A 27,778-nucleotide genomic window follows, 5' to 3' on the forward strand; every position below is an offset into this window, starting at 1 on the left:
TTTAATGCTATAACTAGTACTCCAACAGTATTTTTTTCACTTTGTGTTGCTATATGGGGGCAAACTATTGAAATCTTTACCTAATATATACCAAACTAATCTTCTGTATATAAAGAGAATTGAAAATGAATCTTGATATGAATGGAAGGGGAGTGGGAGCGGGAAAGGGGAGGGATGCGGGTGGGAGGGAAGTTATGGGAGGGGGGAAGCCATTGTAACCCATAAGCTGTACTTTGGAAATTTATATTCATTAAATGATAGTTTTATTAAAAAAAATCGAAGTCATATGATGCATCTTTTCTGACCACAGAAATGATGAAATGGAGCTGAAAATCAAGGGATATAAATTGGGAAGGAGGAAGTCAAACTCTCCCTATTTGTAAATGATATGATTCTATATATAAGCATCCAAAATATTCCGCTAAGAGACTATTGCAACCCATAAAAGAGTTTGGTGAAGTGGCAGGATATAAAATTAATAGCATTTGTATATACAGATAATACCATGGCTGACTGGCAAAAGCAAAGACTTCTTGGGAAACATCCTAGAAGCACAGGCCATCGAATCCAAAATTGACAAATGAGATTACATCAAACTGAGGAGCTCCTGCATTGCAAAAGAAACACTCAGCAAAGTGAAGAGGCAATTGACATTGGGAGAAAATATTTGAAAACTATGCACCTGATAAAGTATTAGTATCCAGAATCTAAAAAGAGTTCAAGAAAGTCAACACCAACAAAACAAACAATCTGATTAAGAAATGGACAAAGGACTTGAACAGACATTTTTCAAGAGAAGAAATTTAAATGGCCAACAGACACATAAAATAGGCTCAGGACAATAGCCATCAGGGAAATGCCAATCAAAGCCACAGTGAGATAATTGAGATAATGTGAGAATATATTGGCAAACTATGCAATTGATAAAGAACTAATAAACAGAATCCATAAAGAGTTCAAGAAACTAAACACAGCAGGACAAACAATCCGGTTAAGAAATGAATAAAGAGGCCGGCGCTGCAGCTCACTAGGCTAATCCTCCACCTTGCGGCGCCGGCCCATCGGGTTCTAGTCCCGGTCGGGGCACCGGATTCTGTCCCGGTTGCCCCTCTTCCAGGCCAGCTCTCTGCTGTGGCCACGGAGTGCAGTGGAGGATGGCCCAAGTGCTTGGGTCCTGCACCCCATGGGAGACCAGGATATGCCCCTGGCTCCTGCCATCGGATCAGCGCGGTGCGCCGGCCGCAAAGTGCCAACCGTGGCGGCCATTGGAGGGTGAACCAACGGCAAAAGAAAGACCTTTCTATCTGTCTCTCTCTCTCTCTCACTGTCCACTCCGCCTGTCAAAAAAAAAAATATATATATATAAAAGAAATGCATAAAGGACTTAAATAGGCATTTTTCAAATAGGAAATTGAGATGCCCAACAGAAACCCGAGAACAATGCTCAGGATTGCTAGCCATCAGGGAAATCCAAATCAAAGCCACAGTGAGGTTTCACCTCACCCCAGTTAGAATGGCTTTCATACAGAAATCAACAGACAACAAATGCTGGTGTGGATGTGGGGGAAAATCCACAATTGTTGGGAATGTAAAGCGTTTACAGCACTATGGAAGACAGTATGGAGATACCTCAGAAATCTGAAAATAAACCTACCAGATGACCCAGTCATCTGACTGTTGGGAATTTACCCAAAAGAAATGAAATCAGTTTATGAAAGAGTTGTCTTTACCCCTTGTTTATTGCACTTCAATTCACAATAGTTAAGATATGGAATCAACCCGGATATCCATCAACTGAAGATTGGATACAGAAATTATGGGGTATATACAACATGGAACTACACAGTGACAAAGAAAAATGAGGGGCTGGTGCTGTGGTGTAGCAGGTAAAACCGCTGCCTGCAGTGCCTGCATCCCATGTGGGTGCTGGTTCGAGTCCCAGCTGCTCCACTTCCTATCCAGCTCTCTGCTATGGCCTGGGAAAGCAGTAGGAGATAGCCCAAGCCTTGTATTCATGTGGGAGACCTGGAAGAAGCTCCTGGCTCCTGGCTTTGGATAGGCACAGCTCCAGCAGTTGCAGCCAACTGGAGAGTGAACCAGAAGATGGAAGACCTCTCTCTCTCCTTCTTCCTCTCCTTTCTTTCCATGTAACTCTGACTTTCAAGTAAAATAAATCTTTAAAAACAAAAAAAGAAAAAATGAAATCCTGATGTTTTACACAAAATGGATGCAACAGGAAGCCATTAGACTTAGTGAAATAAGCCAGTCCCCCCAAAATATATACCATATGTTCTCCCTGATATCTGGTAACTAACAGAGTATCTAAAAGGTAGTCTATTCAAGAGAAATTGATATTTGGATATGTGATGATTTTTGAACAACTCTTTTCTCAACTGTTGAGACACTTTTTTTCATAGTATTTGTTGAGTCCTTTACTTAATGTAAGGTTAATCTTGTGAGTACAAAGTTATTTGTATAAAATAGCAATGGGAATAGAAGAGGGAGGTGGGGATAAGTGGGAGTGCCAGTGGGAGGGAGGGTAGTGTAGGATGAATCACTATGTTGCTTATAAGTCCCATTCACAGGAACTACAGAAATTTTAAATAGCTTTGGATAAATTTAACCAGGGATGTGAAAGATCCTTAACAATGAAAACCATAGTCTGCTGGTTCATTTCCCAAATGGCAACAATAGACGGGACTGGGGCAGGTTGAAGTGAGGAACCCAGAACTGCCTTTTGAGTCTCCCACATGGATGACAGAGTCCAACTACTTGGGCCACCTTACACCACATTCTCAGGCACATTAACAAGAAGATGGATCACAAGTGGAGCAGCTGAGACTGGCACCAACACTCCCTTATGGGATGCTAGTATTGCAAGCCATGGCTTAACATGCTCCTCCATAATGCTGCCCCGTATCTCTTTCTTTTAAAAAAAGTGTAGTCTTCTAAATGTCTTACAGTGATAACTCATTGTTATTTTAATGTGCTCACCTGATGGTGAGCATCTTTCCATGTGTTTAATGATCATGCGTGCATTTTTTTTGTGAGGTGCCTGTTATGTAGTAGTATACCCTATCTTAGGAGATAAGTTCCAGAATTATAATGGATGTTTGAAACTTCATGTAATATCAAACACAGAATTCACTGTTTTTCTGGTAGACTTGTATGTCACTGGAAGATTAGGATATGTTCTGAGAGCAAGCAATTTAACTTCTTATTTCTCATTTTGTGTATGCCTTACTATTTTTGTCTTAGTACATTGGCTAGGACCTTGAGAACAAATTTGAATAGAAATAATGAGAGAACTTTCCTGCCTCATTTATGATCTTAACAAGAAAGTATGTAGTTTTTAACCATTAAGTAAAATGTTATTTGTAGAGATTTTATAAAATTGAGGAAATAATCCTCTTTTTCTAGTTTGCTGAGAGTTTTAATCAAGACTGAATTTTTCAATTTTTTATGTTGATAAGTTTATATGATTTTTTTCATTGTATGTTGATGTGATAGACTATAGTTTATGAAATTTCTGTGTTGAGCCAGCCCTCCGTTTGGTCATATTTTACAAGTTTTTACAAATATTTTTGGATTTCATTTGCTAAAATGTGTTGAGAATCTTTACATTTATATGCTCATGAGAGACACTGATCTGCAGTCTGCCTTTCTTGATTTAGTAGGTGCTCACTGAGTTTTTAGTTTGTGTGAGATTGTGCAGAACTGGTATCATTTTCTGACCTTAAAAGTTTAATAAAATTGACTCATGAAAAAATTTTACTTAAGGAGTTTCCAATAAACTGTGTCCTGAATTTAGCACCAAGAACAGGTAATAAAGAAAGCAAAACAAGACTAGAAATAAAAAAAATGCTGATGAAGGTGAACCAACGTCTTCAGAATACAAATAATGATAGTTGTCAGTTATTGAGTATTTGCCATGTGGAGGGTGGTTTTCTAACCATCTGCTTAATGTAGGATCTAATTCAATTGTCACAACTCATAAAAGAGATGCTGTTATTAAAATCCCTATTTTAGAAATTACTACCCTACTCAAACAGTATATTTCACTTTGTGTTTCTATGTGGGTGCAAACTGTTGAAATCTTTATACTAAATTGATCTTCTGTATATAAAGAGAATTGAAAATGAATCTTGATGTGAATGGAAGGGGAGAGGGAGCGGGAGAGGGGAGGGTTGAGGGTGGGAGGGAAGTTATGGGAGGGGGAAGCCTTTGTAATCCATAAGCTGTACACTGGAAATTTATATTCATTAAATAAAAGTTTAAAAAAAAAGAAATTACTACCCTAAGACACAGAGAGTTTGAGTAATTTCCCAGGTTATCTGCTACATTTAAGATCACAGCAAGATATGCAGATATAACTTTCCAGTAGCTGTTTTAGAAGTGAAAATTTTAGGAGAAAGAAATTTGAAAAATTGAGATATCCCATGAGAAACTGAAAAACGTATTCAAGTATTATAATTATTGAAACTTTAAGAAGATAGAGGTAGAATCTGTGGAAATTTTCTATTTATGATGTGTGAAAATAAAAGAAAAATTCAATGCTTGTATTTCCCATCACATATGAAGATGGTGGTGAGATGGGAATTTAATTTTGACTCTTGGGGTTGTACAATCCCTGGGGTGAAGGGAAAACTTTAGTAAAATTGTTGAGTCCCTAAAGGAGAGAAAAGACAGATTATGGTCCAGTGTGTAAATGCGTCTCCTTATTTCCCTAGACTTTATTCTATAGAAGGAAAGATCTAACAAGCCTTTATCCTGTTTATAGCCAAGTACATTCAACACACATTAAATCTGTATCTTATCAATTGGCAAATGTGAGGACAATAAAGACTTTTTTCCTGTGTTGTATGGTATGACATGAAGTCATCATTAGAAATTATGTTGCATAGTTCATAAAGATTCCCAGGGCACATTGGAAGTTATGTCTGCACTGTATGCTACTCATACCAAGAGAACCAACACCACAGAGCCTGGCTTTGTCCTTCCAGGACCATGGTGACAAATAACAAGACAAGGGAGCAGCATTGTTTTCTGGTCTAAGGAGGGTGAGTTTCTGAATTCCACACATTTTGGTGTCCTTCTTTTTGCTTGATTCCTAAGAGCTAAGATACTCATTTCTTTCATGCTTGCTTGCTTTCTTGCTTTCTCATTTTTTGTAGTCCTGAGACTCAAGTAAAACAGGGAGAAGAATCTGTTTAAAGGAAATACAGATTGTACAGGAACATTGGAGATGCACAATTTATGGAAATTCAGTCAGTCAGTTCCCTCTCCATGAACGTGTCACTCACTGTTCTAGATGTAGTACCTTGCTTTTGTAACATGAGGAAGTAACTTCACTTCTCCTAGACTCAATAATTTAACTTCTCCTAGCTTTCTTAATTTTTGATTAAAAACACCATATGTTCTCATTCCAACAGAGTCTAATCTACATTAGAGTTTAGCATTTTGCTGCCAAGTCATCTAACTCTAATTTTTCTGGTGAAGGGGGATCTCAAATGAATGAACATTGAGAGGAGAAAAGAACATTTGTCCAGGTTGACTCTTGGATTTTCCAGTAGTCACAGAGCATATGTCATTGGTCTTCCCTCTGATGGCTAAACTGGTGTCACACTTTACTGTATTTACAATGGAAGACAAGTAAATGGGAGAAAGTACTGCATAGCATCAGGCAGTTCTGTTGGCTCATGAAGGGCTAGTCTTGGGCATTCTAGCACAGACTTCTCAGTTATGGAAGAAGATGCTGCAGGAAGAGCGGGATTATTCTCTGACACAAGATTCCAACCTTTGTCCACAGACTCCCTGAGAGAAGAATGGCTCTTGGAAATGGATCTTCTGTGACTGAATTCATTCTGATGGGGTTAACAGACCGGCCAGATCTCCAACTTCTCCTGTTCTTCCTGTTTCTAGTCATTTATATAGTCACTGTGTTGGGAAATTTGAGCTTGGTAATTTTAATTGGGTTGAATTCAGAACTGCACACTCCCATGTACTTTTTTCTCTTTAACTTGTCCTTCATAGACCTCTGCTATTCTTCTGTGTTTACACCCAAAATGCTGATGAACTTCATCTCAAAGAAGAATGTTATCTCTTACACGGGATGCATGACCCAGTTATACTTTTACTCTTTTTTTGTCATTTCTGAATGCTATGTACTCATGTCAATGGCCTATGATCGTTATGTGGCCATTTGTAATCCACTTCTCTATAACATAGCCATGTCGCCTAAAGTATGTTCCAACCTTTTGTTTGGTTCATACATGATGGCCTTTTCAGGTGCCATGGCCCACACTGGATGCATGCTGAGACTGACCTTCTGCAACGCAAACACCATCAACCACTATTTCTGTGACATCCTCCCAGTGATGCAGCTCTCCTGCACCAGCACATATGTCAACGAACTGGAGGTTTTCATTGTGGCTGGCATCAACATCATTGTGCCAAGCCTCACCATCTTTCTCTCTTATGGTTTCATTCTCTCCAGCATCTTTCAAATAAACTCAATTGAGGGTAGGTCCAAAGCCTTCAGCACCTGCAGTTCTCACATAATTGCTGTTATTCTTTTCTTTGGGTCAGGTGCATTCATGTATCTTAAGCCATCTTCTGCTGGGACCATGGATGAGGGTAAAATCTCCTCTGTGTTTTACACCAATGTGGTTCCCATGATGAATCCCCTAATCTATAGTCTGCGGAACAAAGATGTTCAATTTGCACTGAGAAGAACCCTGAATAGAAGAAAATTTTGTTCAAAAATTGTATGTTCTTTATAGATAGTTCCAGAATTAGAAATAAGTTTAAAGAGAAATATCTTTTCATATTGTTTTTATGGTAATTTTTATTTGAGTGTCTTATCTATTTGTTTCCAATTATTTTAGTATTAAATATTTTTTCTCCATGATTTGTATCATTTCCCCTATTCATAATTTGTTTCTGATTAATAATAAGGTTAAATATAATTTTATCTCTGCATTTTCCACTATCCTTATGCATTTTTTATCTGGGAAAGATTAATACTTCCACAAATGATCAAATGAAGTAATGCTAGGATAAAAATGTGCCACTTTCAGTGTGTGGGTTTCTTTGCTTCCAGCTGTCATGTGCTATTGGAATCAGGCAATCTGTCTCTATTCTTGTCTTTGCATCCTTGCCCTGACAGAAAAAGGTCTCCTTCAGATGAGAGTATTTTGTGGATATACAAGTTTCCACAAGGACTAGTGAGTATAATTTTACAGTATGTATTATATCTACATTAGTCAATATACATTAAACTTCCTTTGGAAAAATTTCTATTTACTTATGAAAACCCAAAGTAGCTTATAGTAGATCATAGATAGATATTTATCACCTAGGTAAGATACCAAAGCTCAGCAAAACTGATAATTTGTTTAAAGTCTTACAAGCTCTTAATGAAAGATCCTAGAGTGGATATGCTCTTGATTTCAAGGTGTCTATTCTTTCTGATATACTTCCTGTTTACTTCATTTATATTTTATTTAACTAAAGATAAAATATAGAAGTCATTTCTATTTTGAAAGTTAATTTGCTTAGTTTCCAATATTTACACATCTCTAACGGTGACAGTTTCTTTATTTGTTTGATTTATGTAAGCTATTTATGGTCCTTCTTGTTTTGGAAGAGGTGGTCTCTTGAGCTAGGATATTTGGGAAAGAAATGGGATGAGTAGGGAGCTGAATTGTGCTCACAATTAGAACAATAAAAATATTTTGAAATGCTATCAAGTGCTTTACAATTATATAGAATCATGGAAGAGAAAGCGGTTCAGCAGTCTGCCTTTAGCCCAGAACCTAGAGAGGCACACAACAAATGAATTAAGTGATCACTGCAGGGAATGCTCAGTGATGACTTAGAAACCATATTGATTTCCAAATTTGTTTTAGTTATGTAGAGAACTGTCTTAAAACTGATTAAGACTTATAATCCACCATAGCCACACACTAATTATGTTGTATGTGAGGAATTATTAAAGGTGTGGCCACATTTGTGGGGAACCAGGAAGAGAAAGGGCAACAGTTTCAGGAGATAATATAGTGAACAGTGATAGTAATAACTTAGACTGAACTTAGAATGAAGGAATTCAGAAAATAAAATTATGGACAACTGAAGCTCTTATTTTAGATCCTCCTCTGTAAATGGAAAGGCCCCGGATATATTATGGTGATCACAGGATTTATCTGAACAAGATGAGCTTTATGTTACTTGATATTAAAGAAATGTCAAACCCTTGAGGCAGGAGAACCTGGGAACAACTGGATCATTCATGGTGTCCATTTGTTCATCTTAAATGCTTCTGAAGGTACTACAGCCTCACACTGTAGTTGGGAGAGTAATGATTAATTAAAAGAAACATTGATAAATCAACAAATCATGAAAATTTGTTTGGCAGAATAGGATGTTGTACTGTTTTTCTTTTGATAAAACAGGCAAAGGATGACTACTCTGAACATCTTTAATCTTTGATGAAGCAACAATTGCCTAAGATAGACATAATAATTTTTACTATTTACCATTTTGGTAACATCTGCTCAAAATTTAAGTACTATGAAATTTAGATAAGTGTTTTATTGGTGTTCATTTGTGGGGCAGGCATGTGGCACAGTTGTTAATTCCTCCTTATGATGTCTGCATCTCCTATCAGAGTGCTTGGTCCTAGTCCTGGCTCCTCTGCTTCTGATGTAGATACCTGCTGATGTGCATTCTGGGAAGAACCAGATGAAGACCCTAATAGTTCAGTCCCTACTACCCACATGGGAGAATTAGGCTAAGTTCCAGCTCCCTGGCTTTGGCATGTTCATTTGTTTCCAGATTCTTGGCATTACTAAAGCCTTGATTTGTAATTTGAAATGAACACTCAGATCTCATACACAAGCCCCAATATCAAGCTGCAAGTTTTTCACCCAAAAAAAGCTCTCTTAACAGAGGAGGCATTTGGCTTAGTGGTTAAGTGTTGGTTATGACACCCAAGTCCTATATCTGAGTACTGGATTTGATAACCTGGTTCCAGGTCCTGTTTCCAGGTTTCCACTAATGCAGACCCTGGAAGGCAGCAAGAATGGCTCAGGTAGTTGTTTTCTTGCCACCTACTTAGGAGATGTGAATTGAATAGCCCACTCTTGGCATCACCTAGGCCCAGCCTCAGTTGTTCTGGGCGTTTATGTAGTGAAACAGCTGGTGGGGACTCTGTGTCTGTCTGTCTCAATCTCAGCTTCTTGGACAAAAACGTTCTATTTATATAAAATAGTTAACTTGGTTAGGTTTCTTTGATTTATGTGTTACTCACTGTTCCTCTGGATACAATAGTCTGGGCTGTAGGAAGTACATTGTTTATATATAAGTAACTACCACCTCTGCTATTGTTAAAGCTTTGTAGACATTGCAGTGGTGCATACCTTCCACTACATACGTTAGCATTAAAATGGAATGGTCCAAGGAGTGGGTTACACTAGATTACAGATCTTCTGTTGAACAAAATCTAGAATACAAATGAAATCTGTTTCAATATCAAGAAATACAAATTTTAAAATATAGTCTTCAGTCTTGAGTATTATTTTAGGGGAAATAATTAAAATGTTATAAAGATAGGTCATGGAAGTGAAGGGTAGCCAAATTTTAAAACTCAGCTTAGTTGATAGCTTTTAGTTAGCAAGTTTAGGTATGATATGTGTATTTGGTTTTCATTCCAAGGTGAGGGGATTCAGGGTATTTTACATGTACATGTACAGTTAATCTTGTGACTTTTAAAAAAATGTGAATGGAACTAAAGAAGTAATAGAGGAGGTTTATGCCACTGAAATTGCCACATCTGAGGACTAGGCAGGCAGGCCATGGGACTCACCTAACCACACCTATGTACAGGCAGGGATTTTTTTTAACTTCATTTCTTTTTTGTTAGTATATTTTTAATTGACAGTATAGTCAAAGGTTTAGTTGCTCTACTAAAAAAGAGCTCAACAAATAAAAAACAAAAACACAAGTAAAAACTCCAAAAGGAAAATAAGCAAGGGCTGTAGACAATAATCAAATAAAAAGATGTTCTGCTTCACTTAAATAAATTTTAAAATAGTCACAAATCATTAAAATTTTGCAAGTCATTGAGCAAGCCTGGATTTTACAGGTAATAACAGAAAATGGCCCTCCAACCAAGGGTCAGAAAGAATGTTTCCTGGTTACAGCCTGGAAACACTGAATATGAACTTTCTCTAAGGAAGCTGCTATTGTTGCTTGGGATTAATTTGGAATGAGCATGGCCAGATTGGCCTCCAGTGAAGAGCTCTTGAAAGCCAGAAGTAAAAGCCATTTGAGACCTACCTCCCTTTCTTCCTTACCCCTCTCTCCTTACGGAATCTCATTTTGCACTCACGTTTACACTGCTGCCTTTTGGGCATACACACACACATGCACACACTATTTTTTACCTGCTTAGTGCCTAGCAACCTGTGGCCATGAGCTATATGTCACCAACATAATTAAGGCACAGGAAAGGGGAAATACTAAGCTATATTTTCACAATCCAACATAGAGTTATATCTGATCACATGGAAAGAGGCTAAAATGATTTTATATAGTAAAGATTACTCCTGAAAACTGACTATGGTGTTATATTGTCCTTCTGAGTGTTGACATGGAGCTTTTACTAAAGAATAGCACAGGTGGATTTTCCCTTGCGACTGGAATATTTATTTCACTGTGAATTATGCTGAACCCCAGATGAGCAGTTGATATTCAGAGGCCATGTTGTACAAAAATGTGTGCCTTAAAATGTGAAAATCTAACAATGAGAATGTTTTACACCAGAGGCAGAGATTTTCATCTTCCTCATTGAGTGGCAGGCTGGTGGACCCTGAGCGATTTAAAGACTATTACTAACATGAAGTTGAGTTAACTTATTTCAAATATGGGGACAGACACATAAACAGATGTTAAAATTGCTCCTGGGAGGAGGATTATGCAGTTTCTCCTGCACCATCGCTTCTGTGAGTATCTGAGCTTCTTAAGGAACAACTTGGATGAAGAATGGGACAGGTGTATCTAGGTCACATTTCATAGTTGATGGGTCCAATGCTCAAAGGTATTCATGGAATGTTCCAAATCACAATTGATGCGTGGTAGGACTGAGACTGGGCCTTGGTGTTTTATTTAAAATATGTAAGGGTTTATGACTATTATAATTGTACTAATTTACCTGCATTTATCTTATTTACTTTTCAAAGATTTATTTATATATTTGTAAGCAGAGTAATAGAGATGAGAGAGAGAGGAAGGGAGCGTCCATTGACAGGTTCCCTCCCCAAGTGCTCACATTGGCAGGGATTGGTCAGGTTGAAGCCAGGATCTAGGAACTTCACTCGAGTCTCCCACATGGATGACAGGGACTCAAGTATTTGGTCTTGATCTGCTTTACCAGGTGTATTAGCAGAAAGCTGGATTGGAAGTGGGATAACAGGGACTTGAACCATGCACTCTGATAGGAGATGCAAATGTCCCACATGACAGTTTAACCATTGCACCACAATATCCACCCCTAATTTACCTATGTTTAAAAATCAGTGTAACACGAATAATCAATGAGTTTGGTGACTAACACAAGTCTATGAAAACCAAGAGCAAAATACTAAAATAAGAAAAGTTTCCAAAAAGTGACTTTCACATTTTATAGTTCATAGTGACCCTGCATAATTTGAGTGTGTGGATACAATCTTAATCTGTCCTATACAGTGAAGGGGAATGCGCAAATAATCTTAATCTTGACCTACACAGTGAAGGGGAGTAAGCAAATGTGGCCTTTTTCTTACAAGCATTCTTGTTTTGGGTTCTTCCTTTGCCCCTAGAATATTAATCAATTCCTTATTTATACATTTTTTAATCTCACATCAGTGACGTTTGCTAGGTACCAACACGTGTAGCCCATTGTGGCAGATTGGTGCTATTCACTCTTCCAGATCACACATTTCTGGTCTTTCTGTAGGGAGATGTGGCATGTTACAGGTATAATCATGATAGACCTGATTCCAGTGCTTAGGTGTATTTTCCCACATGGCTTTTGTCCTTTTATGGACTAGATGCGAGTATTAGTGATCCCTTATTTAGTTGTTGAAGCTATAAAGAGAAGCCAGAGTCTGATTTCAACTGAATCAGGATGGAGATTGAAAGAATAAATAAAATCATCATCAATAATGGTCATGTAAAATGCTCTGGGGTGATGAAAATACTTTATTAACCAATTTTCTTTGCTTGTAAGCTACTCCTTTTATATTAAGTAGAAGTCTATATGATTTATATACTTTTATGTTTTGTGTTTATGATAATGTTCACATGTTGAGCCATCCTTGAAATCTCAGGATATATCTCATTTGTCATGATGTATAATCCCTTTAATATGCTATTGAATCAGTATAATTGTATTTTATTTATTTATTTATTTGCTAACAATTAAGATAAAGACATTTGTGTATTACATATATACAGATTTAGGAGCTTAGTGATACTTCCTACTCTGCTGTCCACCCCACTTACATTCTCACCCTTCCACTTCCTTCTTCTCATATTCCCTCTCTCAATTTTTACAAAGATCTACTTTCAGTTTACTTTATACTCATAAGATTAGCCCTAAACTAAGTAAAGAGTTCAATAAATAATAAGGTCAGTGCCTCGACTAAATAGGCTAATTCTCTGCCTTGCAGCGCTGGCACACTGGGTTCTAGTCCCGGTCGGGGCGCCGGATTCTATCCCGGTTGCCCCTCTTCCAGGCCAGCTCTCTGCTATGGCCCGGGAAGGCAGTGGAGGATGGCCCAAGTCCTTGGGCCCTGCACCCGCATGGGAGACCAGGAGAAGTACCTGGCTCCTGGCTTCGGATCAGTGAGATGCGCCGGCCGCAGCGGCCATTGGAGGGTGAACCAATGGCAAAAAGGAAGATCTTTCTCTCTGTCTCTCTGTCTCTCTCTCACTATCCACTCTGCCTGTCAAAAAAAAAAGAAAAAAAGAAAATTGTTTGTCAGTTAGCCACTTTCCTTAAATGAATATTGCTGGCTTCTACCATCAGACTCTGCTGCTATTGCCAGGTCTCCAGTAAAACTATTTATCCAAGTAGGTGAGATAGAGTATTCTAACCAGATATCTTCAACTCAGCACTAAATCACTTAATGGTATGACACTTCTGAACTTGAATTAAAATTGCAATATTTAGTTTTGACTCATTCATTATGATTTTAACAATTCGAGTTATTATGACATCATCTTTTCTCTATGCATAATTATGTATAAATTTCCAAGTTCTCCAGTGTTTTTCATCATATCCCTGTCATGCAATAAACATATATTAATTATCTGTTATATCCTGGCTTAATCTTACAAGTTAAAAAGAAAACTCTTTGTCAAAAGGAGTTTAATGAACAATGTTTATGAAAAACAAAGTAGGTAATACTGGATAGCCTTCATGACCTTCCATCGCTGGTGTTTATATGAGGTACATTAAAGCCCATGGGAGGACAGAACCATGGTGATTGAAATATGCCATCTGAATCATTCTTCCAATGACAAATGTTAGATAAGGTTTTCCCCTCTTCAATGACACAATGTAACCATAGTATTAACTGATCTTGTCATTTAGCACACCCTTTTTTTTTTTTCCAGAGGGAAAAATAGTTGAAAATGATTATTTTAGGGACAGGCTTTGTGGGACAGTAGGTTAAGCCACGAAAGCCACCATCCCATACTGCAGCACTGATGATTCAAGTCCCAAATGCTCCTTTTCCAATACAGCTCCCTACTAGGGCACTGGGAAAGCAACTGAAGATGGCCCAAGATTCATTTGCAGAATGAACCAGTCAACGGAAGATCTCTTTCTCTCTGTGTCTCTACCTCTATCTCTGTCATTCTGCCCTTCAAATGAATAAAATAAAATTTTTAAAAATGATGATTTATAAAAAAGACATGAATTTCTTCACTAGCATTATAACTTTAAAGGAAAAAAGAGAACGAAATTATATAATGTTATTGAAAGGAAAAAGATGAACTGCACAAAAAGTAGAATTAAATTATTGGGAGTAGACAAATGTCCTTTGCCATAGTAAAAAAGAAATAGAAAGAGACAGCTACAAAATATTGTGACTAAACATACAGAATTTCTCTGCTCTGTAATTACCAGCACAGAAAGATATTGCATCTGATCAAAACCTTCTCCTACTCAGAGTTCTTCGCATAGCAAGTTTAATATCTTTGTTCCTCAGGCTATAGATCAAGGGGTTCATCAAAGGAACTGTATTGGTATAAAATACAGAAGAGATTTTACCCTCATCCATTGACACAGCAGAAAACGGTTTGAGATACATAAATGCACCTGATCCAAAGAAAAGAGAAATAGCAAGTATGTGGGAGCTACAGGTGCTAAAGGCTTTGGACCTGCCCCCAGTAGAACTGATGCGCAGGATGCTGGAGAGAATGAAACCGTAAGAAATAAAGATGGTGAGGCTGGGCATAATGATGTTGAAGCCAACCACAATGAAAATCTCCACCTCATTGATATATGTGCTGGTAAAGGAGAGCTCAAGTAAAGGAAGCAGATCAAAGAAATAGTGGTTAATGGTGTTTGCATCACAGAAGGTCAGTCTCAGCATGCATCCAGTGTGGGCCATGGCACCTGAAAAAGCCATCAGGTATGAACCAAGCATAAGGCAGAAACAGACTTTTGGGGACATGGCTATGTTGTACAGAAGTGGATTACAGATGGCCACATATCGGTCATAGGCCATTGATGTCAGCACATAACATTCAGAAATGGAAAAAAAGCAAAAAAAAAGTACAACTGGGTCATGCACCCCATGTAAGAAATCATATTCTTCTTTGATATGAAGTTCATCAACATTTGCGGTGTAAACACAGAGAATAGCAGAGGTCTATGAAAGACAAGTTAAAGAGAAACAGGAAGAACAGGGGGAGTTGGAGATCTGGCCGGTCTGTTAACCCCACCAAGATGAATTCAGTCACAATAGAGACATTTCCAGAAGCCGTTCTTCCCTAGGGGAACCTGTGGACACAGGGAAGAAAAGATAATGTTGTAGGACAACTCAGCTCTTCCTACAATATTTGTCCCACAACATATGGTATTGTTGGGATTTCTGAGACTTAGCCCACCCTCAGCTCACAGGATCCACCTTTAGTACTACCTGGATACTGAGTGGCACTGTCTCCCTCTTAACAAGATAAGTATTGTGAAGTACATAACCAAGTTACCAGTAGATGACAGTGCTACCTTATGAAAACATGACAATTGAAAGCCAAGGAAAAAAAGAAGAAAAGTGGACCAGGATAGTATTGTCCTTCTATTTTCTTGACATTTCTTCCTTTACTTGCTCCCCCCTCTCACCAATAAAATTGGAGGCAGAGGCATTAACAACCTGGTCCTGGTCTCAAATACTGATTAGCCTCTGGTGGGGTGGAAACCAAGACCACTGTTTCTGAAACAAAGAGCAAGTGTCTACAAGAGGTTAAGTTAATTCCCAATGTCACAAAAAAATGTCCTACAACTGGAAGAGTAAGTGTTTTATCCATGAAAGGGAGACTACTGCCAGATACTGCATTCCTGAGCACCCTGGTGTCTCTGCTCATGTGGACTGCCCTCTTGAACAGATTCTGATTCCAGTTTCCCTGAGTCATAAACTACATGAAAGGAAAAATAAAAGGGAACAGCTTAGATCCCCAGACTTCAATCTCAAAGCTAATGAGACAACAATATTCACAGAATCCAGGAACTCACCCTGCTTAGACCAGGAATCCTTGATACTTTCCTATTGCTTATATACCGTTATTGTCCTGAATGGAAAACTAGGTTTTGAGGATTTGTTTTCTTTCACTCCAACATGCAGCCCAGATTATATTTCCAATATGCACTGGAAATATTTATGAAATATGGATAGTAAATTTTGATTATGACTTTGAATCCTTTCACACATTAGAGAAAAATAAATTATTTCTCATTTTCACATTTGCCATTTGATAAGACACAGAAGACTTGGTATGAGTTTAATAATATAATGCACTTGGTTATAAACCAGGGAGATGGCTCAGTCTCTTCTGTAGGGAGCAGATTCAAAGTCTAACAGAGAAATAGGAGAGAGTATGTATAGTCTAGATCATAATCTGTCTTTAACTCCTTAGAGACTCACAATGCTTTCTCAGACTTTTCCCTTCACCCTAGGGATTGAGCATCCCTCAAGGTAGAGCCCATAATAAGTTTTCATCTCTGTTCTGGTGAAATAGAAAGTCCTGGATCTCCTTCCCACCATAAACAAAGTAGTTCATCCATTCCTAGGCAGATTTCATTTTTGAGTATTCCAAACTACTTTTGATGTTCCTGCACCATAGCCTAGAATTAAACCAGCCACACTGAGTCTGGCAGGAAACTTATTCATTCTCTTGCTGTTTTCACTATTTTAATGTAGCACCATAGAACTGGGGGATAGAGGATGCTTCTCCTTTGAAATGTACCATACATCCTACTCCCCACCTTTTGCAGAGATGATCCAGAAGACTGGCTTCTACACAACCTGTTTAATAACACTGGCAGAACACAGGAAATGATATACTCTGATCACCAGGGGCCAGTGGGAACAGAGAGGGCAGTTTTTTTTTTATTTTTTTTTATTTTTTTTATTTTTGACAGGCAGAGTGGAGAGTGAGAGAGAGACAGAGAGAAAGGTCTTCCTTTTTGCCGTTGGTTCACCCTCCAATGGCCGCTGCGGCCGGCACACCGCGCTGATCCGATGGCAGGAGCCAGGTGCTTCTCCTGGTCTCCCACGGGGTGCAGGGCCCAAGCACTTGGGCCATCCTCCACTGCACTCCCTGGCCACAGCAGAGAGCTGGCCTGGAAGAGGGGCAACCGGGACAGAATCCGGTGCCCCGACCGGGACTAGAACCTGGTGTGCCGGAGCCGCAAGGCGGAGGATTAGCCTGTTAAGCCACGGCGCCGGCCAGCAGTTTTTAGTGGTAATTAGCACAGTCTGTTCTCTAAGCTCAGGACAAAGGCAGAAGCTGTAACATCCCTACCACCCTTTTTGCCCCTGGGTAGGGAAAGAGAGGCATTAAATTTCCAGTGCTCACCTTTTGGGGAGTATACTAGAAAAGGCAACTGACCACTATCTAGGTTATCTTGGAATGTGACAAATGACAGTATACCCTAGCTTCCTGGGTCCAGTGGGGACACAGATTGTGCTTTTGTGCTTTTTAGTTTTTTAAGTTTCTTATTCCCTTTTTATACCTTTCATACCCCATATTTGTTTTGTGGATACAGTATCATCTTACCTCTGTATCTATTTCTTTATTTTACTTATTTTAGATTTAGTGGCTTTTTTTTTTTTTAGTTTTTAACAGATTCAGTGTAGTACACAGATACAATTCTTAGAATATAATATCCCTTTCCTCCCTTTCTTTTTTAAGGTTTATTTATATATTTATTTTAAAGACTAAGTTACAGAGTGGCAGTGGTAAAGAGAGAGAGAGAGAGAGAGAGACCTTCCATCCACTGGTTCACTCCCCACATGGCCGCAATGGCCAGAGCTGGGCCAATCCAGAGCCAGGAGTCAGGAGCTTCTTCCTTGTCTCCCATTGTGGATGCAGGGGCCCAAAGACTTGGGTCATCTTTTACTGATTTCCCAGACCATAACACAGAAGTGGATCAGAAGAGGAGCAGTTGGGACTCCAACTGGTGCCCATATGGGATGCTGGCTCTGCAGAAGTTGGCATTACCCGCTATACCACTGCACTGGCCCCCATTTCCCCACTTTCTCCCTCCTGTCATCCCTCCCTGTCCCTTTCTTTCATTATTCATTCTTTCTTCTTGTTTGTTAGTTTTTGAAATGGCATATTTTTGGTTGACATTATAGTCGAGGATTTCACACTCCACCAAATAAACGAGTAAAAAGCAAACCAAAAAAAAAAAAAAAAGCCCCTATTTTAGCAGAAAAATATGCATGGGTTATAAAAAAAAGGTGAATGGAAAGACAACCATTTCATCCACATGCAGCACATTTTAAAGAAATTACAGATCATTGAAACTATAGCAATGTAACATTCTGAACCAATGGTTTCACAATGGTGTAGAACAAAGATTGGCAACGTTTTGTTTGCAGCAATACTGGTGCACAAAGGTATTTCTTTGTTGATTTTTTTAATCTTTCTAATTTTAACTACCTTGTATAAGGAACAATATGTAGTATTTGTCTTTCTGTGTCCCACTTATTTCACTCAACATGATGTCCTCCAGTTGTATGCATTTTGTAAATTGTAATTTAATTCATTTTTATACCTGAATAATATTCCATTGTATATATATATTTTCTTTATCCATTCATCTGATATGATGGATTGAGTCCATCTGTTGGCTATTGTGAACAGTGCTACTATAGCTGTGATGGTGCAGGCATCTCTTTGATACAACCTGTTCACATCTTTTGGGTATATAACCAAAGGTAAAATTTCTGCAACATATGGCATATTTAGTTTCACACTTGATCTTAGCCAAAAGGCTGAGAAGCGATGGCATATTTAGTTTCTTAAGAAACCACCATACTGTTTTCCACAGTGGCCACACTGATTTACCTTCCCTCCAATATTATGTTTGAGTGTTCCCATTTCTCCACATTTTTGCCAGCATTTGTTACTCTCTGTTTTGGATTTTAGCCACTCTGACAGGGGTGAGGTGGTTTCTCATTGTGGTTTAGATTTCCATTTCCCTGATGGCTACTGATAGTTGAAGATTTTTTTCATATATTTGTTAGCCATTTGTATTCTTTTTTAAAACTTTTATTTACTAAATATAAATTTCCAAAGTACAGTTTATGGATTACAATGGCTTCCCCCCCCCCATAACTTCCCTCCCACCCGCAACCCTCCTATCTCCTGCTCCCTCTCCCATTCCATTCACATCAAGATTCATTTTCAATTATCTTTATATACAGAAGATCGATTTAGTATATATTGAGTAAAGATTTCATCAGTTTGCACCCACACAGAAACACAAAGTGTAAAATACTGTTTCAGTACTAGTTATAGCATTAATTCACATTGAACAACACATTAAGGACAGAGATCCTACATGAGAAGTAAGTACACAGTGACTCCTGTTGTTGACTTAACAAATTGACACTCTTGTTTTTGAGAACTGTCTATTGAAGCCCTTTGCCCAATTTTTAACTGTGTTCATTGTTACCATTGTTGTTGAGTTTTAAACTTGCTGATATATTCAAGATAACAATCCTTTGTGGGATAGGTAGCTCACAAATATTTCCCCATGTCTCTTCACTCTATTAATCACTTCCTTTGAGGTACAGAAGCCTCTGAGTTTGATGTAGTCCCATTTGTTTAGTTTTGCTTTTTATGCCGGTGCTTTAGAGGTCTTATCCAAGAAGTCATCCCTTACACCAATGACTTGGAGTGTTTCCCTTCATTTCTTCCAGCAACTTCATAGTCTTAGGTCTTAAATTTAGGTCTTTGATCAATCTTGAGTTGATTTTTGTAAAGCTGAGATGTGTGGATCTAAGTTCATTCTTCTATATTTATACATCCAGTTTTGCCAGCACCATTTGTCAGAGAGTGTTTTTGAATGACTCTACCATATCCCCTCCCTAAGTTTCATCACAGAGCTAACAGTAGAAAAATTCCAACTCCCAAGAAAGAAATGCATCACATGTCCAGTGACCAATTGGCTTTTGAAAATCTTGTGTTTTCCGGAGGGTTGCCAGTTTGGCATCCTCTGGACACTTGAAAGCTGCTGAGACCAAGGAAGTCACAGAAATTCTACTAAACATTTGAAGAAGAGTTAATGTCAATCCTTGTAAAGCCCTTCCAAAAAGTTAAGAGAAGAGGGAATACATCCAAACTGATTTTATGAGGTCAGTTACCTTGAAACAAAATACAGAAAAAAGTATCACAGAAAAATTTGTTCTCTTATTTTTATTGGTCAGTTTAACTAAAGGTTTCTCAATTTTGTTTATTTTTCAAAAATGAATTTTTAAATTGTGTTTACCTTTCCTCTTGCATTCATATTCTATTTTTTATTTATTTCTTCTCAAATCTTTTTTCTTCTTCTAACTTTGACTTTAACTTAATTTGTTCTTTTTCTTGAAGTGTGAGTTTACAATGCTTACTGGAGATCTTTATTACTTCTTAACACGTGTTTATTGTTATAAACTTCCCACCTATTACTGCATTTTCTGTATCTCAGAGGGTTTGAATATCTTGATTGCATTTTTATTTCTCTAGAAATATTTTTAATTCTCCTTTTATTTCCTCTTTGGCCCAGTGTTTGTTCAAGTGTGTGTTGCTTGTGTGACATATATCTGAATTTTCCCATCTTCATGCTATTATTGACTTGCAGTTTTTGAAAAATATTTTGAGTGTCTTAAATTTGCAAAGATCTGAATTATGACCTAACACATGTGGCAATTAAATGCATAAATCTGTGCCTAACATAATTAAGTATTGAGGAAAAGCAAATTAAAATCATATGAGATACTACTTTAGGCCTATTATAAAGATTAAAATTATCTCTGTATTTCTAAATTTCCCAGTTCTTTTCACTATGAGTAATAAAAAATAGTATCTGAAAAAGTTTAAGGAAAAACCTTACCAAGACAGTAGATAAGACTGTGGAAATAAAACTATATAATATGGAATGAGAATGTATCCACTGTACCTCACAATTAAACTAATCATAATGACAAATATACTGGAATACAAATTAAGATAACATCCATTCTCCAATAGACATTAGGGGAAATTCCTCTTTAGATGTGCTAAATAGAATTGCTTCTGTCCAGAACTGATCTAGATTATTCTGCACTACTACCTTGCCTCTTGAATCTCTTAAGTGAGAACCTTCTGTATATGCAAAGGTATTTCCTGGATAGTGTAGTTTGGCCTTCATTCTCAGTATTTGCTTAAGATGCTTTTATTGTTCCATCTAACTGGAACTCTCAACACAAATTTGTAAGTTTATTTGTATGAAAAATTTTATATAAACACAGATATAAAGTTGTATAAAATATACGTTTACATTAATTTTTATGAAACTGAGCAGTTTATAATACATCACACTAATGCACATATTGAATAGAGCTTGCAACTCAAAGCCAATTGTGTGCCCCTTCTTGATTGTGGCTCTGCCCACCCTTTCCTTTTCCACCCTGGTTCAGCTGCAATCACTTTTCCTGGATTTTGTTTAGAGCTTCCTCACTTATGTCAAGTCCAATTGACATCTGCATCCAACCCAGAGAAAAACAAACAGAATGTAAAAGAGGCACACTTTTAGTTTGGGTAATGCCGCTGTCTGCAGTGCTGGCATCGCATGTGGGCGCTGGTTCGAGTTCTGGCTGTTCTACTTTCAATCCAGCTCTCTGCTGTGGCCTGGAAAGGCAGTGGAAGATGGTCGAAGTCCTTGGGCCCCTGCACCTTCATGCGAGATATGGAAGAAGCTCCTGGCTCCTGGCTTCAGATCAGTCCAGTTCTGGCTGTTGCAGCCATTTGGGGAGTGAACCAGCAGGTGGAAGACCTCTCTCTCTCTCGCTCGCTCTCTCTCTTTCTCTCTCTGCCTCTGCCCTCTACAACTCTGCCTTTTCAAATAAATATATAAATCTTTAAAAAAAATTCTCTTAACCATGCTAAAAAAGAAATAGAAGCAGAATACAGCAGTTTCATTATATATAATACATATATTACACACATATATTTCTATATATGTTATTCTACCCTTAAAATAATATAGTTACTTATCACGTTAATGAATCAAATACTTTTATTTTAAGTTCTAAACACAAAGAGCAAATATTATCTTGGGAAAAAATAGAATAAGAAGTCCACCACTAGAATATATTCAGTATATATATATATATATACATATATATATATATATATATTCAGACTTTACCTGTTCTGTAACTAATGAACATAGACATACTATCTCTATCTACACTTTAGTCTAAGCAAGGTTTTTCTCAGGGCAATTTTAACATCTTTGTTCCTCAAGCTGTAGATTAACGGATTCATCATGGGAATCACATTTGTGTAACAGACAGAAAAAATTTTTCCCTCATCCAGTGTTCCAGCAGAGGATGGCTTAAGATACATTACTGCTCCTGATCCATAAAACAGAGAAACAGCAATTACATGAGAACTGCAGGTGCTGAAGGCTTTGGACCTGCCTTCAGTAGAATTGACATGGAGGATGCTGGAGAGAATGAAGCCATAAGAGAGAAAGATGATGAGGCTGGGCACAATGATGTTGATGCCAGCCATAATGAAAACCATCAATTCATTGATGTGTGTGCTGGTGCAGGAGAGCTGCATCACTGGGAGGATGTCACAGAAATAGTGGTTGATGGTGTTTGCGTTGCAGAAGGTCAGTCTCAGCATGCATCCTGTGTGGGTCGTGGCACCTGAAAAGGCCATCAGGTATGAACCAAGCATAAGGCTGAAACACACTTTAGGGGACATGACTATGGTATAGAGAAGTGGGTTACAGATGGCCACATAGCGATCATAGGCCATTGATGTCAGCACATAGCATTCAGAAATGACAAAGAACAGAAAAAAGTAGAGCTGCACCATGCACCCCATGTATGATATAATATTCCTCTCTGAAACAAAGTTCACCAGCATTTTGGGTGTAAATACAGAAGAATAACAGAGGTCAACGAGGAACAAATTGAAGAGGAAAAAGTACATGGGGGTGTGAAGGTGTGAGTGCAGCCCAATCAGAGTCACCAAGCTCAAATTTCCCAGCACAGTGACCGCGTACATGAGAAGAAACAGGAAGAACAGGGGCAGCTGGAGATCTGGCTGGTCTGTTAATCCTTTCAGGGTGAACTCAGTCACAAGGGAGCCATTCCCAGGAGCCATTCTTCTCTATGGTGTCTGTGGGTGAAAGAAGAAGGGTGCTGTTAGAGGACAGCCCAGCTCTTCCCACCCTACCTCATCCATAGTGTGAGGGGTGTGCAGGAATGAGCCTGTGAAATGAGCCCTTGTAGAGCTCCACCAACCCAGCCTGCAGAGTGCAGGGCAGCAGCACCAAGTGCAGTCACCAGTTCTGGGATGAAGGACAGGAGGGATGGACCAGGGCAGGATGGTTTGTTCTCTTAGCATTTCTTCCTTCACTTGAGCCCTCCATACCCAAACTCACTCCCATTAAATTTTGAAGACGATGACTTAGTCATCCTGTGCTGGCCTCCAGTGCACCTTAGACTATCGAGTTGGAAAACAAAATATTCTTTCTAGAACTACACTAGAAATGCATAGTTTGGGAAAGTTTACATTACATTCCTATGTCACAGAAAAAAGTAATCTCTTTAGAAGGCAGATGGTGCGGTCCACAGAGATGCAACTTACTGTTACAGATGCTGAAATCCCCAAGCCCATTAAGGTTTCTGAATCTTCTTTGCTCTCCTGGAATGCATTCTTTTTCTAGCTTCATTTGCATCTCAGGATTGCACAAAATGGAGATGGGATGGGTATAACCTAGTTTAGGTGCCTGGCATCCATCATAAAAATAGAAAACATTAACACCCATGTAATTCATGAACTCACCATCCTAAGCCCGTACCTCAGTGCTCCTTGTCTGTGGTTTATCTGCAACTTCTTGGAAGAGTAACTTTTCATTCAACTCCTTTGGTTCCAAGAGGATGCAGTCCACACTTGATTCCTGATATGCTCAGTAAATACGTCTGAATTACCCAGCATAATTTATGTTTGTGAATTCAGATGGTCTCCAGCACCACAGAAAAGGAAAGTCTTTGTTATTACCACACTTATCACGTAATGAGGAAATTAGGTTTATGTGAGTTTAATTAGTTAATGTGCTTGATTATACAAAAGACAGAAACCTGTTCAGTTTCTTCCTAGAGAACAGATTGTGGCTGTCAAAGGAGAACGGGAATTGTAGATACACCCCAGATGGTGATCAGGCTGCAGTTCCTGAGTGACTCAATATAATAATCCAGTTTTCCCTTCCATAGGGGATTGTACATCTCCCAAAGCAGGGACAAAAATAAACTCCCATCTCCCTACTGTCTAGATTTCTACAAGGAAATCTATTGTTTGGGTTTTTTTTTCTTTCTTCCCACATTCTAAATTGCAATTCCCATTGGATCTAGCTCTACACTCACTTTTTTCTTTATTTGAAAATTAACAAAGATGGCAGTAAATCACCTCAGGTGCATTCTCTCCTGTGATATCACCAGATTCAGAATTTTTCATATATTTTTATTACTCAAAGATGCAAAATAAATTTGATTTCTTAAATTTATGAAGTTGGCTTATGACATAGCATAGTTGGCAGATGTATGAAAAAATGCTCAATATCATTAATCATTAGGGAAAAGCAGATTAAGATCCTAAGAAATACTCCTTAAGGCCAACTAGAAGGATGAAAATCATTTCTGTATATTTTCACAATTATGATGTTTTAATTCTCATTGGGTTTTTAAAGGAATTGATTCATACTTTAGATTCTCAAGGTCACAAAGAATGGTAATTACTGCAACACAATTATAATCAATTCTCAAGTTAATGTGATCTTATAAAAAAGAACAGGTTGAATGTGGTTCTGTGTTTTAATTCTGTGTTTCTTTTCATCAAAGAGAGATGAAAAATCATATCTGACAAAGTTTATTAAGGAAAATACTTACCATTACAGAAGAAAGGTTTGCATGAATGAAATTTTATAATATGGAATGAGAACTAGGCCTTCTTTACCACAAATTCACCTCAACACTGTGATATATTACCTACTACAAGTCTATATAACATTGACTTCCATCACCTTATGGATGTTATTGGAAATTTCTTGTTGCCCATTCTAAACAGAAATTTCTCTGCCCAAGTCTGTGTATGTTTATCTTACCTCTCTCGATTTTCTTCTGTGAAAGTCCTTTAGTAATTCCCAACTACTCCACTTACGCCTTCATTCTCTGTGTTTGCTTAAGATTTGTTTATTGTCACACATAAGGAGAACTCTAATGACAGGATTGTAACCTTATTTGATTATGAATATTTACATATTTGATTATGAATATTTACATATAAATATAAGTGTACAAAATGTGGCCTAAAACAAATGTTATAAAATGAACATCTTACCATACACCATCAGATCTACAAATTAAATATAGCCAACGACTCAAAGCCATTTGTGTGTCTCTTCCTGTTTGAATCTCTATCCATTCTTCCCTTCTCCATCCTGGTTCTGTTGGAACCACTTTCCTGGCTTTTCTTTAGAGCTTCATCACTTTCATAAAGTCCCATTTCCACATGCATCCAGACCACAGAAGCACAAGTAGAATATTAAAAGAGCACACTTTGCATTTGAAATGGTGTTTGTCCTGTCTAGAACTTAGTCACAGGCCACATTGCATTGCAGGAAAGACTGGAAATGTGTGTCTTGGAGGGTGAGCAGCAGCAATCTCTGCTACCCTGTGACATTCATTAGTGGTATCTATCAAATATGTGTTGTAAAGCTAAACAAGTTATGGAATGTGAGACTTGTTGCTGACCCTGGAACTTAATAAACACCTGAATACATGAATGGTTACAGCAAGCCACCATATGTGGTTTCATTTTATGTATAGGCAAATATAAATGTGGGATATACCCACATATTTCGAATTAAACAACAAGGACTGAATATGAAATGTGCCAGATACTTTCTGGACACTTGATTATCTGAGTATTTTTGCCTTTATTTGTTTTTGAAGCTTTTTTATTCATTGCTCTGTAATTTCTAAAAGTTAATAAGTTATCATCATTATAATGGTAATAAATCCTTGCAAATTTAGAATAAAAATTCCAATTCCCAGACTCATCTCCACCACTCACAAACTGATTTGGAACAAGTCAGGAACATCTCTGAGCATCAGGCTCATCTTCTATGTAATGGTAACTAGGATTCCATCTTCCACCCTAAAGTGATTGATAAAGTGCAATGAGCCTCAAAGTTACTGAGCTGAATCCAGACTTCTCAACTTCCTGATTTGAGATTGTAGACAAGTGATATTGCCGCTGTCTGTCTCTCTCTCTCTCCCTCCCTCCCTCCATATATGTGTGCATATATGTGTAATATATGTACATATCATATGTAATAATATACAATATATTGTATATAATATACAGATGTATGTAATGTATGTATATATTATATGTAACATATATGTATATTATACATGTAATTTATATGTAATATATATACACATATATCTGGGTAGACAAAGAACAGGGTTTATTAAAATCTTTAACATTCTAAGATTGTATCTAAGTGTAAACTCTCTCTCTGTCTCTCTCACTCACACATACACACACACACATATATACCTGTGTATATTAGTAATGGAGTTAATAAAACAACTGTATCATTGGGTTATTGTAGGAATTAAGTGAAATAATTAACATAAAGTACTGCTATGTGCCTGACCCATGAAAACAGCCCAGTGGGTTATAAGTATCTCTTTCTCTATTCGTCCTCTGTATTCATACAAACCAGGATTTCTCAGCTTTGGTACTACTGACGTTTTTAACTAGATGGTTTCCTGTTGTCAGACTTTCCTGTGTACTAAAGACACATAGCACCCTAGGCTTCTGTCCTTAGATGCCAGTAGTATCCTCTTCCTTCAACCCCAATACACACATTACACACCAGTTGTAATGAGAAATATGTTCTCCAGGAAGACATTTAGCCTAGTAGTTTAGACATGAATGTCCTACACATCAGAGTGCATGGGTTCAATTCCTGGATCTGGCTCCTAACTCCAACTTCTTGTCAACATAGATGGTCTGAGACAAAAGTGATGGCTCAAATGGTAGGATTTCTGCTTCCCACATGAGATATTTGGATTACATCTTTCTCTCTCTCTCTCTCTGTGTGTGTGTGTGTTTGTGTGCCTCTGCCTCTCTGTAACTCTGCCTTTGAGATAAAAATAAATCTTTTTAAAAAAACTATGTATAGCTAATCCATCATATAGGATAATTTTCATTTCTGTAGTTCCTTTTTCAGCTGGCTTTACTCCCCACATTTTATTAGTAAAAAATCTCATCCCACTGCAATCAGTTGTTAGGACTCAATTTCATTTTTTAAATAATGTTCCCAGGAATTTGTTGACCCACTGCCATCTTCATAAATGGGTAAAGAATAGCCAAAATTCTTTTGGCTATGACACAAATTCTGAATTTTTTTTAATAAAGATTTACTCATAAATTTGAAAGGCAGAGTTACAGACAGAGAGGAAGAGATACCTAGAGAGAAATCTTCCACCCAACTGGGTCACTCCCCAAATGCCTACAATGGCCAGGGCTGGGTTAAGTCACATAATGAGGTGTGTCTCACTTCCCACATTCTCTTCTGCTTAGTTCTACTGAGATATAAGCTCATGTGGGCTTTCTTATGTAGTGAAAAGAGAATCACCAGAATTCCTAGACTGAACTGAAGTATAATTTGGAGAAAAATAAAGTCCTTTTAAATCTAATTTTATCAGAAAAGACTACAGGCAAATGAGTATTTTTTGCAAGCCCTATCAACAGGATTTGGCATATGCTAATTGTGACTCCAGCAAGACAGTCCATCAAAACTACATCAAATGTAATTTCTATATCATGAAATGTCCAGGCCAATAAGCTTAGAATTCCATGTTTCCTATCAAGAATATTAATACAGAGAATTAGCTACACAGATATTGCAAGAGAGAAAGAGCAACAAGTTGACACTAAGAAAATATAA

The 27,778-nt window shown here is 37.8% G+C and overlaps 2 protein-coding genes and 1 pseudogene across 2 annotated transcripts; 1 reads left to right on the forward strand and 2 right to left on the reverse strand.

Annotated features, from left to right (window-relative positions):
• The first annotated feature begins 5,816 nt into the window (after positions 1-5,816).
• On the forward strand, positions 5,817-6,782 carry LOC133763947 (olfactory receptor 8B3-like). The gene has a single exon (XM_062197628.1). The coding sequence runs from the start codon at positions 5,826-5,828 to the stop codon at positions 6,780-6,782; it is 957 nt and encodes a 318-aa protein (XP_062053612.1). The 5' UTR covers positions 5,817-5,825.
• Positions 6,783-14,195: 7,413 nt separating this feature from the next.
• On the reverse strand, positions 14,196-20,065 carry LOC133763948 (olfactory receptor 8B3-like; annotated as a pseudogene).
• A 696-nt stretch (positions 20,066-20,761) lies between these two features.
• Positions 20,762-22,917, reverse strand: LOC133763949 (olfactory receptor 8B3-like). Its single transcript, XM_062197629.1, has 2 exons — positions 22,004-22,917; positions 20,762-20,876 (listed from the first exon to the last, which is right to left on the reverse strand). Exons 1-2 carry the CDS (start codon positions 22,915-22,917, stop codon positions 20,762-20,764), a joined length of 1,029 nt encoding a protein of 342 aa, XP_062053613.1.
• Between the last annotated feature and the right edge of the window lie 4,861 nt (positions 22,918-27,778).

This window comes from Lepus europaeus, chromosome 7 (assembly GCF_033115175.1).
Source record: "Lepus europaeus isolate LE1 chromosome 7, mLepTim1.pri, whole genome shotgun sequence".
NCBI lineage: Eukaryota > Metazoa > Chordata > Mammalia > Lagomorpha > Leporidae > Lepus > Lepus europaeus.